Source organism: Hyaloscypha bicolor, assembly GCF_002865645.1.
Source record: "Hyaloscypha bicolor E unplaced genomic scaffold K444scaffold_183, whole genome shotgun sequence".
NCBI lineage: Eukaryota > Fungi > Ascomycota > Leotiomycetes > Helotiales > Hyaloscyphaceae > Hyaloscypha > Hyaloscypha bicolor.
This window is the reverse complement of record NW_020194685.1, coordinates 2,003,600-2,017,712: the sequence shown is the minus strand read 5'-3', so window position 1 is coordinate 2,017,712 and position 14,113 is coordinate 2,003,600. Positions and strand designations below refer to the sequence as shown.

Genomic DNA, 14,113 nt, shown 5'->3' with positions numbered 1-14,113 from the left:
GGCCACCCACAACAAAACGGCCTCATTGGCACAATTCACTTCATGTAAAGCAAATAGTCAGAGAGGACAATACCTGTCATAAAGGTGAGGAGCCTCACTATTCCAGTACGATTTAGGACTAGTTTGTTCTTAGAAAAGACAATTTTATAATGGTCAAGGCAATCAATCATGCTACATTCTTTGTCAGGTGGGACAACCCTTCTGATCTAAGAAAGTGTTTGGCAAATAACTTTTTAAGTACTGACATCTGGAAGGTGGTCTATATTGAATCTCACATATCTATTTCGGGGCATCTGATCTATTTCAAGGAGCAATTTCTGGCAGAGAAGTTAGTAGATTGACGTCAGATTATAAACAGGTCCCAATCCCTTGGACCATCTAAATATTCATGTGGAAATCATCCTAGCAAGTCTGTTCAAGGCCAAGAATACTTGAACTACTCGATACCTAGGACAGAGTAACAATAAAATCCCTTCAGCCAATTCTGTTGATGTAAACCACCTGGCAACTGGTCACTCACTAAGGTCCAGCGAAGGGCCAATGATATTTTCGAAGCAGCAGCAGGTCCACCTATCCAACGGGAATCTTTGTAATTCGTGCTAGCAATCGGTAAGCCTTGACTCAACTTTCCACCCCTCCACTTCGGCCGGCTGCATTTAAGCTCCACACTTCGAAGACTTGGCCAAATTGCTCTTGACCACACAGGAAATAGCCAAATAGCATTGGAATATATACAGACGTTAAGCAGAAATGGCCTCATTCTTTCAACCGAGTGGTCTCCTGTGTTTCCCGAGTTTCCGCCTCGCAAGGCGCCGGGCGAATCAACTCTCACGGCAGAATGAGAGGTCACAGAGATCTAAAAGTGCTGGCTCCTCCTTCCGATGCAACAAATAAGTACTCGAGTCTGATGGGATAGCGATGTGTGATGGCATAGAGAGTTAAGTGCTATGCCAAGTACGATTGTGGGGTCTCAAAAACTGCAAGTTGACCGGAATGCCCATACTTCTTTCAAGGAGCAACGTCGCCGTAGACATCTTATACTAAACAGTCTTGGTAGATTTATATATGTATAAGGCTCTCTAGGAAACTGATAGGCATGATGCTTCCTGCTGCGAAGTATCAACAAGAAAGATCAAACAAGTGTTATAATGGGCTCACAGCATTATGCATCCTGGATTGCCTTCTGAATCTTAGGGAATTTTGCACGGCTGTGGAGATTGCCCTTCTTCCCCGACTATAATTGCATTTGCTAGGTTCGTAGAAATGAGGAGTGATTTCCAGCTAAGGTGCGCTGTGAACCATGAGTTGGGGTTACTGTTGATCATATCCTTGGCTGCAGACCCCTTGATCTTAATATCTTAATTCGATCATGACCAGGAAGTGGGAAAATGGAGAGAGGTATTTTGCGGAGGATAACTTCACTTCCACAAAGTAAATTTCTTGTTGCTTGGGCAGGAGATTAATGCAGCGTTTTGGCGAAGGCTCTCTACAAACCCTAGGGCTGGATCGTTTTGATTACTGCTCTCACAAAGCTTCTGGACACATCGCAAATAATTCATGACCATCAATCAAGAGATTCTTCTCAACAGGCCTCCCAGATAATCGAATTCTCTCCCCTTATCGGGCTGGGATCCAGCATGGAGAGCGCTTGGTATAGGAGGGGCCGATTTGGACCGCAAATCCACGAAATGAATCGTAAGAAACCCTACACAGATTACAGAGGTATTAAGCTTATTGACTCTAGTTCAAGAAGTTGAAGACCATGTTAGATAGCCATTACAAAACCCGGGCGTTCTCTATCGGGCTGACCAGATTCGATTTATACAAACTTACCCATTCATGTGGAATACGAGACATTTGGCTATGAAAGAGAGAAAGTAACGTAAGCTACGGAACCTGTTATCGCGGCTCTTTAGTGTGACATTTTGATAGTTTTTGAGGAATAGGAGCTTTGGCGTTGTAGCAAAGACGAGAGGGCAAGATTGGTAGAATATGTTAGACACATGATCGAGCTTGGTCGTACGTAGCTATTAACCTCACTTGAGTGGAAGTACTGACTTAATAGTAGAATGGAATGGCTTAGTTGTACACTTCCCCAGATTACTCATCGATGAGACCTTCTTCCATGGCACATGGGCATTTAGTGAGACTCCGCTTCACTGGGCGAACGATGTCCGGACTATCTCCACTGGAGATCATCGTCCAGACTTGACGGAAACGCCATCTCAAATTGCAAATACTTCTGGCGGCAACATTGTTTAAAATTTTTTTGGCCAAACAGCGAGAGATCCGACGACTTCAGCGTGGGGCGACACAGCTGCAGCACCTGCTGTATCGGTCAATGGGGGTCGGCAAGCTGGCTCAATTCGGGGCCTTTCAGGCTGTCAGCGTGTCAACATAGGAAGAGCATGAGACACGTAGATGATGGACAAATGAATAAGATAAGCTAGGATAGGGAAATACATACAGAAAAAGATCACGAAAAGAGCTTGAAAAAGTCTATTCCTACAATTGTGGTTTGCGGGTTTGTTGCATGAATATATAATTCCTGTTTTCGAAGTGTTTTGGTTCGGATAACTCAAATTTATGGGAAATTTTAGCGTCTCTAGCGTTTCTTTTCAGTCCATGCATGTGGAACCTAGTCACGCTCTTATTTTCTTTCGCTCTCCTGTAGAGAAGACCGAAAAGATCTTGCCATCCTTGGGAAAGCCAGTGTTTCCCAAACGCTCATGAGCATAGCTATTTGTTGCAACAATCTTGAACACAGGAGAAGCAGGCACCGCACTAGCGGTGTATTGGTGGAAAGCTATTTCAATTGTTAAAGTTTCACAGGAGTTTTAAGAATACAAGCCCCGCGATTGTAGACATGCTAGTTCCACACCAAATCCTTCTTCGATGACAATGCTGATATTTAGAAGAATACTCGGGAAATACTTCTACATCGAATCCTTGCCTGGAACATTACACCAATACTGATCAATGCACTCAAACCGCGAACCAGAAGAATGCGTATTCCGATATAACTTGAAAACCTCGGCGCATCTTAATAATCAGCTGAACCCCCTCAAGTTGCTCTAGCAGAACAGGTGTCCCATTCGCACCAGAAGTGTATACCGGAAGAACATCAGTCTTGCTCGACCGGATTCGGGTAGAAATATGCCGCAACCGCAATGTTGACGTAGACGATAACGCAAAGGGAGCCCTCGAGATAGTTCGATTTCGAATCTCTCAGGAAATTACCAACGACAAGGATGCCGAGGATCAAAACGATGATGTTGAAGAGGTCGAAGTTTAAATCCATCTTTTTGTTGATTACCCAACCGACAAGCACAACAAGCGGGCCATTGAAGAGGGACGTCTGAATAGTGGCTCCTAGGACATGGGCAAGAGCCATGTTCATCTGATTGTCCCAAGCTTCATCGATGGCCCCGAGATGCTCTGCGAATTTTTCAACAACGGGGACGAGAATCAGACCAATGAAACTGTCAGAAACTCCGCGCTCTCTCACGATGAATTCAATATGCTCCACCAAGTTGATGGCAATGATTGTGACCAAAGTAATGGCAATAGACAGGGCAAGAATGCATTCGGTGAAGGTAAGTTTCTCTTTCTCTTCAAGCTCATCCTCCAGCTCCTGGTTCTCTTCCTCCTCGAAAATGGCGTCATAAATACTTTCGTGGGTTCGAATCTGGAAATAGACGTAAACGAAGTAAGAGATGATGAGGAGGCAGGATGTGATGCGTGAGACGTTAAGCACCTTTTCGCCGACGATTTCGGGGTCGGTGTTTCCAGCAGCCTTCACTGCAGTAAAGAAAGCAGCGGGAATGATTAGTCCGAAGCCACTGAAGATAGGTCAGTACAAAACCCTTCACCATAGAACGACTTAACGTACGCAGTCAACAGAAGATCACTTCCAACCTCAGCCACGACCGGAGAAAACTCGAGCTCAGTGTGTCGGATACCGCCAACGACGAAACATACGCCTAAACACAACAGCTGGGTAGCTAAGACAGATCCAAGAATTGCAGCCTGAATGACTTGAAATTGGTTGTTCTTGACCAGGACCATAAACATGACGACCTCGACAACAGAACCAAGAGTCGTCTCGACCAGAACACCAAACACCTTATGCAATTTACGAGCGAATTCTTGACCGGCAAAGCCAATTAGATTGGCACAAGGAATCATCGCAAGATAGTTGAGAACAAAGATGGCGAGATGGAGGTCGGTTCGGGAATAAGTGACGGCAATTGCTGTTGGTACGACTGGCCAGAGGATATTGCAGATTCGAGATGCTCTGCTGGTAGACAACCAGCAGATCTTGAAGAATCTTTTCAGATGTATGCCCTTCCGGCCACTTTCTCCTGCGGGCTGAATGCGTATAGTGACAGTACGTCTTTGGATCTTATCCGGAGGTAGCAGTGCGGAACGTGAACCGCTTCGTTCGCGAGAGCGGGACCTGGAGTACCGAGAGTACCTAGTTGATGACCCCGAAATCAACTTGGTGGGCGACCTGGAAGGCAATCTCGAGAAAGCGCCGTCCAGGGTTTCGGATTCTTCTTTTTTGGATTCTTGACCCATGGCTGAGACCCCACCCTCGGTTGATTGTCGGTTTAGTTTGTTGGTGGTGGAATTTCGCAGTTTGTGAGTTCAGAAAAGAGAGAAGGCTGACGTGTCGGGTCTTGCTTCCTCGTTCGCCGTTGCTCTTTTCGATTATCTCTCCAAATTTGGAAGCGACGCCTATACAATAAGACTAATCCATTCATAGCTACTGCAGCAAGCATAAATGGAAGTGATACTCTCCAGGCCTACTGCTCGTTGATGAACCAGTTTTGAGCCGGAACCGCTCCTCACGTTCATCTCGACGAAGAGCACCATGGCGCAGTTCTCGATGAGAGACACTCTCGGTTACCGAATTGGATGAGGATCATTCCACAGAAGTCTGTAATTACGCTGCTATGGTAGACATGAAGCGCTCAGGGCCTGTGTGCTCTTTTGGCCGTGGAAGGGAAAGGCGATGGTTCGGAGATGGGATGTCATCGTTGCCGTGTCGTGAATTTTTGTGGGGCGTCTCCTTTGACTCCACCAATCGCTTAGCCTGGTCTGCCCCTATTCCACCAGCAGGCTGGGAATGATGTGACAGAAGCATGGGCATCAAATTGACAAAGTTGTCAATTTTTTGAATACTATTTACAGCTTTAAAGATTAGTATTTGGCCTTCCCATCTCTAGATCCTCTACAGCCGTCAAATTAATCCAACCTCCGTCAACACCAGGAAAAGCTGTGAACATATTTCAAGGCTTACTCAATTGCCCCTTTCTGAAAACCTTAAAGAATCCAACCGGAATAATCAATTGAGCCCCCAATCAGACCCAAAACCAATAATTCCCATGCAATGATGTTCCCACTCCTGCCGAAAAGTCCGGAAACACATCGCCAGGCCCGTCCCTAGTCGGTGCTGTCGCTTTCGCCAACATCATGACCAATGTGCCTAGAATCTGGGCCATCATTATTGTCCCAGCAAAATGGGTCCTCGTTAACGTTTGCAAGAGCATCATACCGAGACCCACGCCCTGGAGTGAATCTAGGATTCCCAACCAGAGCCATACTGCTCGACCTCCCAAAGCACCTCCCACTGGCCCACCAACAAACCATGGAAGCCAGAGTCCGAATGACGATGTTCCCCAAAGCATTTGTGCCCAGCGTGGAGCACCTAGGCCTATAGCAAAGATGGGCATAATCCAGGGATGGGCCTTGCTTAGTCAGCTGAAAAAAGCCAAAACGAGCATCCACAGGATGATGAAGAACAAGACGATCAAGAGAACTATAGTCCAGGTTGGTGCGTATTTTGAACTCCACAGATAAGTCCAGTTCCTACCATAGGGCATTGAGAGAAAATAGTTTTGCATCACGACAGTGATGAAGAACCAGGCCGTAATTGGTCGACGAAGGAGGGCAGTGTAGAAAGCAGGAATTTTGCCAGGTCTTTGGCGATAGTAGGGTGGAAGAGACAAGGAGAGGGCTATCCCGACGAACCAAAGAAGTGCCGATATTGGGAGCGCGATGGCAGTCAATTTCGTTGAAGTAGCATTTGCGTTCTCCCTTATTGATGAGGACGCGGTACGGGCCCAGTAGAACAAAGCGGCCAGAAGTATTTGTTGTGTTCCTTGAATGATTGAAGCCCGATAAACCCAAGACTTGACAGTTGCCCCTCCTAGAACAGAAGTAACGAGGTAAGCATTGCTCAGCCAATCAGGGGCTAGCCACTTACCTTCGGCACCAAAATTGAGTGCGGTGAAAAGCGATCCACTCGAAGAAGCGGTCACATACACGCCGGTGGCAGCTCTCGCCATCCAGTCCCGACGAACACCACCGGGCAATGACGCCAATATGCCAATTAAAAGGAAAGATAGTCCATAGAAGAAGAATGGTAAAGAAAGTGCGAAAATCGATTTGAAAGACCGAAACATGAGCCACCACATGCAAGAGGTCGCAACATATATAGTGCCAAGAATATATAACTTTTCACTCGTTTCCTCTCCACTGTCTGCAAGACTACCCGTGAAAAGAGTGATCTGATAAGAGTTAACAGCAATGATCTGCCCAAAGACGAGAAGGAGCGAATAAATTGGCCAGCCCAGGACTTTCGTCACCATCCATCGCTTCAAGAATGATTCATGGTCGTGGTCATCGTCCAACATGAACTCATCGGTCTCGTTGACGACAGTAGAGGATTCGGAAATCTGCTCGTGCGAAGTACTGGACTCTGACTCCACTGCCGGGGTCCATCCAAACAAACTTGCGAGCGAAGATCCTCTCCGTTCAATGTATATAGAGCCGTCCGAGCTGGAAGCTTTCGAGGCACGTCCGCGATCGCGTTTGGCCTCCCGCCTCCTCTTATTCCATTCCATCTCGCTCTCAATGAGGTATTTTTCAATGCAAAGACGGCCTTCAGACGTTTTGCCATCAAGCTTGTGGAGCATGTTTTGAAAAGCACGGTAGTACTTTTCGTCGGTATCCTTGAACGTTGGGTCGGTCTTCTGAAGGTTGAAATCTTTCCTGTCTCCGACCGCTTCGTCAAAGCTGAGAATTGAAAATGTCCTAGTCCCTGGTGATTGTAAATGGCCCTCTGGGGGGAGACTCGTCGCTCCCACTCGTCTCCCCGGCCTGCCACTAATAGGAGATCCGTTTGCAGACGACTCTGCGCTATTTGACCTGCTTCTGCTTCGGGAGTTGGCTGTAAGTGAACTGGGTGATGATCGGGTACCGCTTCGGTCTCTGTGAAAGTCGACCTCAGAGAAAACAGTTGGGACGACTGGATGCGCGCAGAATCGGGAAGGTAACCGAAGTCTCAACTGTCTTTCTCCACAGCTCGTTCTCATCACGGTGCTATGAATTTGATCCAACTCTTCCGCCCATTTAGCCACCGGAAATCGTTGTATCGCTGATTGTGCTCTCATCATCGCCCTCATTTCTGTTTTCGATGCAACAGCATCTTCGATCGATTTCTTAAATTGTTGGTGAAGATGCTTGGTCGTCGTTGACTCGACCGTGTACCACCAGCCAGGCAATGATCCCAAGCCACCGACTCTTGCTCCAACACCAAGGGCACCTTTCCGACCAAATTCGACTGCCACAAGACCAAAAGGTTCGTCTCGGGATGGGATCAACGCAAACTCCGCTCCCATGAAAATGAAGGGAGGCACCGCAGTGTATTCTGGCTTTGAATATACCCGTCCTGGATATATCTTCATAATTTCGCCCAATTTTAGAGCAGCGAATTTGCCGTACAAGTCGACAGTAGGCCCGATACAGATCAATTGTGCCCTGGGGTGTCTTTCTAACACTGATGGGAAGACATCGGCGATCAAGTCAACCCCCTTTTGTTTTGACCAGCGACCAATAAATACAAACAGCTCTGCAGTGGGATCAAGATCTAGGCCCGCCCACTCCTGGGCTTTCTGCCGAAGTACTCCTCGACAGAACTCAAAAGCGGGGCCAACCTCTATAACCTGCTTCGCCTCTGTTGGATTCCACGGTTCTGTATCACTCGGGTCTGGATTTGGCAATCGGCCTATTTGCTTCAAACCCCACTTCACAACGGTCAGTTGTCAAGAATCGACAGTGGGACGGAAGGAGGAAGGAAAAGGACCTACGAAGATGGGATATCTGGTATATGACCGTTTCCCGTATTTGCTCGACACTCCGACAGCTCCCAATCCTCCCTGGTAGACCCTCAAATAACTTGAAGCAGAATGCAAGAGGTTGAAGCTCTCTCCAAACTGGATGTACTTCTGGATGACCGCCATATCCAGATTGAAAACCTTGCTGATCTCAACTGCCTCTTTTCTTGTACGCATCAGCTATACACCCTGGAAGTCTGCATTGTGAAGCGAGAGAACAACAGGAAGTTTCTGGGGGAGCAGATACAATGGGGCCGCTGCTCCATGGTAATCATTGATATGGTATAGGTCAATAGGAAACCGCTTGATGGTTTCTGCAATACAGGCATTCCAGGTGCTGTAGTAGATTGCAGAGTTCAGATCACCCGTGCTACAGTTATATTAGCACCCGAACAGTCTTGCGGCTGACCCCGAATAAAGTCATTGGAAGATATCGGGACTTGCCTTGGAGGATATGGCTTTGACTTATCCTGTTGCCTAAAGATTGGAGCGTCCAGCAGGACATAAGTAATGTTCCTCAGCTTATGATATTGGACGAAAACGGAGAAGGAATTGCTAAGAATCGTTATGTGCATAGGCTCAGCTTTCTGGTCAATCGGGTAGTCAATCCCGCCCACGCAAGGCACGACCCATATCAAGTTCTGGTCTACCAGAGCTTTCCCCATCAATCTGTATTAAGTCAGTCTTGATGTGCATGCAAGAAGATAGGATTAGTACTCTGCCATACTCCTAGACCCCCGATTTTAATTTTGATATTCCAATCTTCGATCCCGTACTCCATTGTCGCGATGAGAATCGTACGTTGCTTTCCCGCTTCTGTCATGGTGGGCACGGGAGGTCCGACAGTTGATCTTAAGTAGCTTTGGAATCTAGAAGCGGCTGACAGAACTTTATTTGGAGCTCCCAGATATTTCTGGGCCAACTTCTCGGAATCTATCCTGTGTCTGAATAGTGTGATACCTTCCTTCTGATCCACCCCGCTTTCGTTAAGTTTAACACTAAATTAAGTCAGTCAACTCCCGGAAAGGGGGAAAGGAGCGGACGTACGAGTAGAACGCACTCATATATATCCAAACGCTCACCATTCCGGTCGACACGGGGATCGTCCAAAGAAGCACGTATACAAAGATCTGTGTACGGTGGCTACCAACAGGAACTCTCCGAAAGCCAAGCGTGCCATCATTCACCTCCAACCGGAAGGCCAGATACGGTGTTGGAGGAGACGCGAAGTTGATCATGGCTTCTCCCAAGGAATCTGGCAGCATACGATCCAATACACCATCATTGTCAATATCCCCAAATACCATTGTTTGGTCAAGCTGCCCGTCGGGATTAGTTCCCCACACGTTCACTTGTAGAGTAGATGGCCATTCGGCCATCAAATAAAACTTCCAAATGCTGTCATGTGGATCGAGATAGAAATCATTCTTTAATCCTTGATCAAACCCAAACTTGTTGAATGGTCCTTCGGCAAAAAGGTGGGGATATCGTCGAGGCTGCGAATACGTCTTCTCCATGCTGCTGAGATCCGCATGCTGGACATGGTCACTGCTACCAGTGAGCCGACTCCAGTATTGCAAGGTGACATGCTCGCCATCCCAATACTGCCTTTTTGTTCCAGACCATGGTTGCGGTACTAATGTTGTATTCCCACCACCATAATCTTCCCAAGCACTCCATGAACTCGCCCAATTCAGGGAATAACGAAACTTGTCAGCACCGGCCGCTTTGTGGGACACGTAGAGATCTTCCGAACTTTGATTCCTGAATAGTATCTCCCGGCTGTAGTTCGCGAGGGGTGGGAAAACCATGGGATTGTTCTCTTGGCCGATGCGGAAGAGGAAGCGGTCTTTGGAATTAGTGAAGCTTTGGTGTCTAAGTGTGGTTGCATTCTGGACTGTAATAGATTGTATTCCATTCGAGACGTTCAGCAACGTTGCCTTCCATGCCCATGTGGAAGGAATTCCTCCGACATACAGTGGGATGTCTGGTGTTGGAAGCACTGCGCACGAAATTTTGTTTTGGTCGAGTTGAGCAGAGATGTTGTTTATTGTTGTGGAGGAAATTAATAAATTGGATGTAATGTGGTTGCAGTCCATGATTTCTGAAAAATGCAGCTCGATATCAACGGTTTCGGTTTCATTTGGCCGGACAGTTGATAGAATCCTAGTATCGTGTCCAGGTAGGAAGTTGGTAACCATTGGTAGAGGAGCTACCCAGCGGTCTTTGGGAACGTATGCCTTGAACCCATACGCATCTAGTTCTAATTCGGCTGCGCAGCCATTGAACTCTTCAGAGCCATCGATGCCAAGCTTCCTTGGCCCGGCTTCCAGTTCAAATTCGTCATGTGGTGCAAGGATATTTTTGACGACTGTTCCTTGAGGGAAGGGAGCAATGAATGCAGTTTCGTTCGAAGAACAGTTGAAAGAGTATTTGACTCTGTGGTCGTCATTCTGGTAAACTAGCCAGATCGGTTGGCTTTCACCAGATTCGTCCAATTTTTGTAAGTTTGGGTACTGGTAACGCATGACACTCCAAATGCCAATTTCTGTGGCTGCACCGCTTGATCCAGGGAGGAAGATATCCCGAGACTGATTAGAAAGAGACTGCAATAGATAGCCATCGTTGAGAACAGGATACCGGTTGCTCAGTCGAGCGTGATACATGGATTTGATGATATTCCGAATCGGATGTGCCGGGTCTCTGTGATCCAAGCTGACCGAGTCATCATGGCAGCCATGCAATGCTGAATCGACGGAGAAGTTGTAGTATTGAAATGATCCCAGCCCATAACAGCCATGAATTTGCCAGGCTGGGCTCGATGACATCGCCTGTCTGCCATATATATAGTTGTCGGCGGTACTGTCGAGGACATAGAAGGCTTGCTCCTCACCCCAGAGTAATAGAGGAATGCCTGGCATATGGAGAGTAGTGATAAACAACCCGAGAAGCATCTTTTTTGTTCCGTCCTTGATAGCTGGCCAGCGAAAGACATCCTGATTTGTAACACCATACATGTGTCTCGGATCAAACTCTCCTGTATTGGCATTTACAAGATCATTTGTTGCGAGCATTATGTTCCAGGCATCCACGAAGTTTGTCGGAACATCGTATGCAATTGTCAAATTGCCTTCCATGCCCAGGAAAATCGTAAGTGATCGGTAGATACTATAGTGAAAGGCTGCCGCATCGAAAGCATTCTTGTCCTTATTGCGAAGGAAGAAGCTGCTGTCCGAAAAGTTTGCCGCACTCACTGCTTGGCCGGGATTATCGGGAACCTGGTCAGGTTGTCTTCCGCGGCCGAGATAAACTGATCCCAAGGTATCGCCAAATGTTATCTCCCCTGAAATAAAGAAGTTTGTCTTCCCGAAACGACGGGCACACTGTCGAATGAATTCTCCGGAGTCGGCTAGGGCATCGACCGTAACTTGAGCCCCTTTGTCAATCCGGAACCCATCGATATCGAGCATGGTGATTAGAAGGCATGAAAAGTGCTCGATCTTTTGGCGAACGGACGGGACCCATTCTCTGAGGCGATCTTGAACAGAGGAGAAAGTGCAGAGCTGGCGGTGCCAGATTGGAACGGCGACAAAAGCCCCGACGTCGCCATACTATTAAACGATTAACTTTGTGATCGCGAGTTGTATCTTCATTACTCACTTGATCGAATTCGCTGTCATAACATCCCCTCAATTGAGCAACATTGGGATCAGTAGATTTTGTAACAGGAAAGCCGGACTCGTCCCAAAATCTAGGATATTGGCAGATTGCATTATACGTGTTTCCGAAGTCGAAGTCGAGGTAATGCCGATCGCTTTTCCATTCCACTTGGTATTCAGTTGGGCTAAACGGTGCTGAAGCATTCTCAAATCCTTTGAAACCTATCAGGTCGCCCATGCTGAATAGCAAATGTTAGCCCAGGCAAAGACAAGAGTCTTCGAGGAGGTTTGCTTGCGTTGACATGGTATTGTCCAGTATAACATACATTCCACGGCTGTGGATCTCTGTGACTGCAGCTCGCTATTCGAAAATTTTGCCAAAATGTCGATCCAAGAGTGTAAAATCAAGCGGCTGTCGTGTTGTCAGTATAGAACTCGTGATTTTTTGGGGAAGGTCTTACCGAATAACTGTCTGCTTTCCATGGAAGGTTCACAAACGGGGATCCCGCGATATAAATACCCTTCAAGATAGTTAGTGTCCAAACGTCTGTGAATACTCCGGACTACTGGCTTTAATCCCTATTCCTTGAATATAGTCGAGAGTATCAACCAAACCCGCTATATCTCCACCATGTCTGAACTGATTACTCATTACATCATGTTCAAATACTGTTCCATTAATATCATCGTTGCTTGGATCCCCATTCACAAAGCGGTCGAGAAAAAGAGTGTAAAATGGAAAGCGCCAATTCGAGGGTGACGGTTGGTAACTGTGATTTGGCCATTCCCCCCAATATTCGAGAGGGTTCGAAGCTGTCTTGTTCTCGTTCAAGTTGTATTCGATTTCTTGGTAATCAAACTTTAAGGAAGAAACAAAGTTGAAGGCAAACGAAATGAGAATTATAATTAACGATATCATTTTGCCATATGAAGTAGATTTGGAGTCAGGTGAGGGATATCCAGGTTTTTGAGGGAATGCAGAAGGCCTCGAATCGAGGTCATAATTTCAGTAGAACATTGATGTATCCACGTAGGACCGAGAGAAAGACTGTAGATCTGGGAGATGAATGTATTGGCTGAGAGATAGCATTGTAATCTTGTTCGCTCTTTCCGTATGAAGGAAATCGCGGATCACACTCCCGACTTCTCCTGAAGAGCAAGCCAACAGCAACGTTTAAAATACCCCTGAAATTCACGGCCGGAAGAATCTCTCTGCACGAAGTCGAGGTATTGCTTGAAAAGTTGGAGAACCAGACAATGATGAAATGGAGATCAACACCGTGAAACTGCCAAAAGGGCCACAAGCTGGCTTTTGATCTCTGAGCAGAACACTTGCCACTTATGGAAAGGCTAGTATCATGATGGCTAGCGTAGTTCATCAGGAGGCAACTCCAGACGTTCTGGCTGCGCAGTGCCATGTTCAATCTTGCTTGAGGATTGGGAGGAAAAGGAGGCAGGTAGATGGAGAGCACTGACTTCAGTGGGTCCTCACAGCTCTATCAACCGGTGTCTCGGTTATCGCCGTCTGACTCCGGACTCCTGGGGAAAAGAGGGTTGAACAATATTCGACGATCTCGGATGGTAGCGACTTGCTGCATCACACAAATCAAGCCCTCATTGCCGAGTTTCAAGCTTTGGAGCACTGCGTGACTCTAAACATGAGATCCTCGTAGCACAGGAAATATGTGCTACATATCGGACATACATCAACCATAAAACTATGCATGCTTATGGGACACAAAATTTCACCGATCGTACGAGCTCTGCCTCCCCTTCCACCAGGCTCTAGTCTCCACCACTGGCGGATCAGCAACCATCATAAAGGAGCACTTTGGAGACCTCGTGGAAGCCATACCGATGGGAAACTCGTTGCTGAGGACATGGGGTACTTGAGGGATGGATCCTGCCAGCGTATGCAGGAAGTGAGTGAATGGTGAAGAAGTCCTGTGGCGGGAGGCACGGACTTGTAAAAGCAGCGTTCCTTCGCGAAAACGCGCTCAAGAGGCCGCAACGCCTCTGAAACCTTCTCCCTGTATATATTTTGCCTCTGGAGCCCTGAGCAAGTGAGAGGCAAAGGGCACGCAGAAATCCTAGGCAGTTTGATACGAACAGATTTTTTTATGTCCCACAAGTGGGGGACAACGGTTGTGAGGTTCTGCACATGGCCTCTCTGTTCCGCTCATCCCGACAAATCGTCGTTGAATGAACACGACGAGCCAAGGGCGTTCGTGATCTCAAAGCACTCCTCCCAAACAAAGCCAATCTTCATTC

The 14,113-nt window shown here is 47.1% G+C and overlaps 2 protein-coding genes across 2 annotated transcripts; both read right to left on the bottom strand.

Annotated features, from left to right (window-relative positions):
* Positions 1-2,801: 2,801 nt before the first annotated feature.
* K444DRAFT_576029 (uncharacterized protein) lies at positions 2,802-4,997 on the bottom strand. Its single transcript, XM_024877503.1, has 2 exons — positions 3,893-4,997; positions 2,802-3,842 (listed from the first exon to the last, which is right to left on the bottom strand). Exons 1-2 carry the CDS (start codon positions 4,579-4,581, stop codon positions 3,125-3,127), a joined length of 1,407 nt encoding a protein of 468 aa, XP_024727394.1. The 5' UTR covers positions 4,582-4,997; the 3' UTR covers positions 2,802-3,124.
* Positions 4,998-5,366: 369 nt separating this feature from the next.
* On the bottom strand, positions 5,367-12,761 carry K444DRAFT_657437 (glycosyltransferase family 5 protein; the record flags this gene model as incomplete). Its single annotated transcript, XM_024886159.1, has 12 exons — positions 5,367-5,753; positions 5,784-6,214; positions 6,272-8,093; positions 8,157-8,338; positions 8,372-8,553; positions 8,649-8,838; positions 8,901-9,181; positions 9,231-11,794; positions 11,844-12,081; positions 12,139-12,203; positions 12,304-12,363; positions 12,453-12,761. 12 exons carry the CDS (start codon positions 12,759-12,761, stop codon positions 5,367-5,369), a joined length of 6,711 nt encoding a protein of 2,236 aa, XP_024727393.1.
* Between the last annotated feature and the right edge of the window lie 1,352 nt (positions 12,762-14,113).

What these genes read in the sequence shown, in the direction of transcription:
- K444DRAFT_576029 (XM_024877503.1), bottom strand. Translation starts at nt 4,581, where the DNA reads ATGGGTCAAGAATCCAAAAAAGAAGAATCCGAAACCCTGGACGGCGCT. An exon ending in AGTGATCTTCTGTTGACTGC is followed by an intron (nt 3,843 to 3,892) that starts GTACGTTAAGTC and finishes ACCTATCTTCAG; the next exon opens with TGGCTTCGGACTAATCATTC.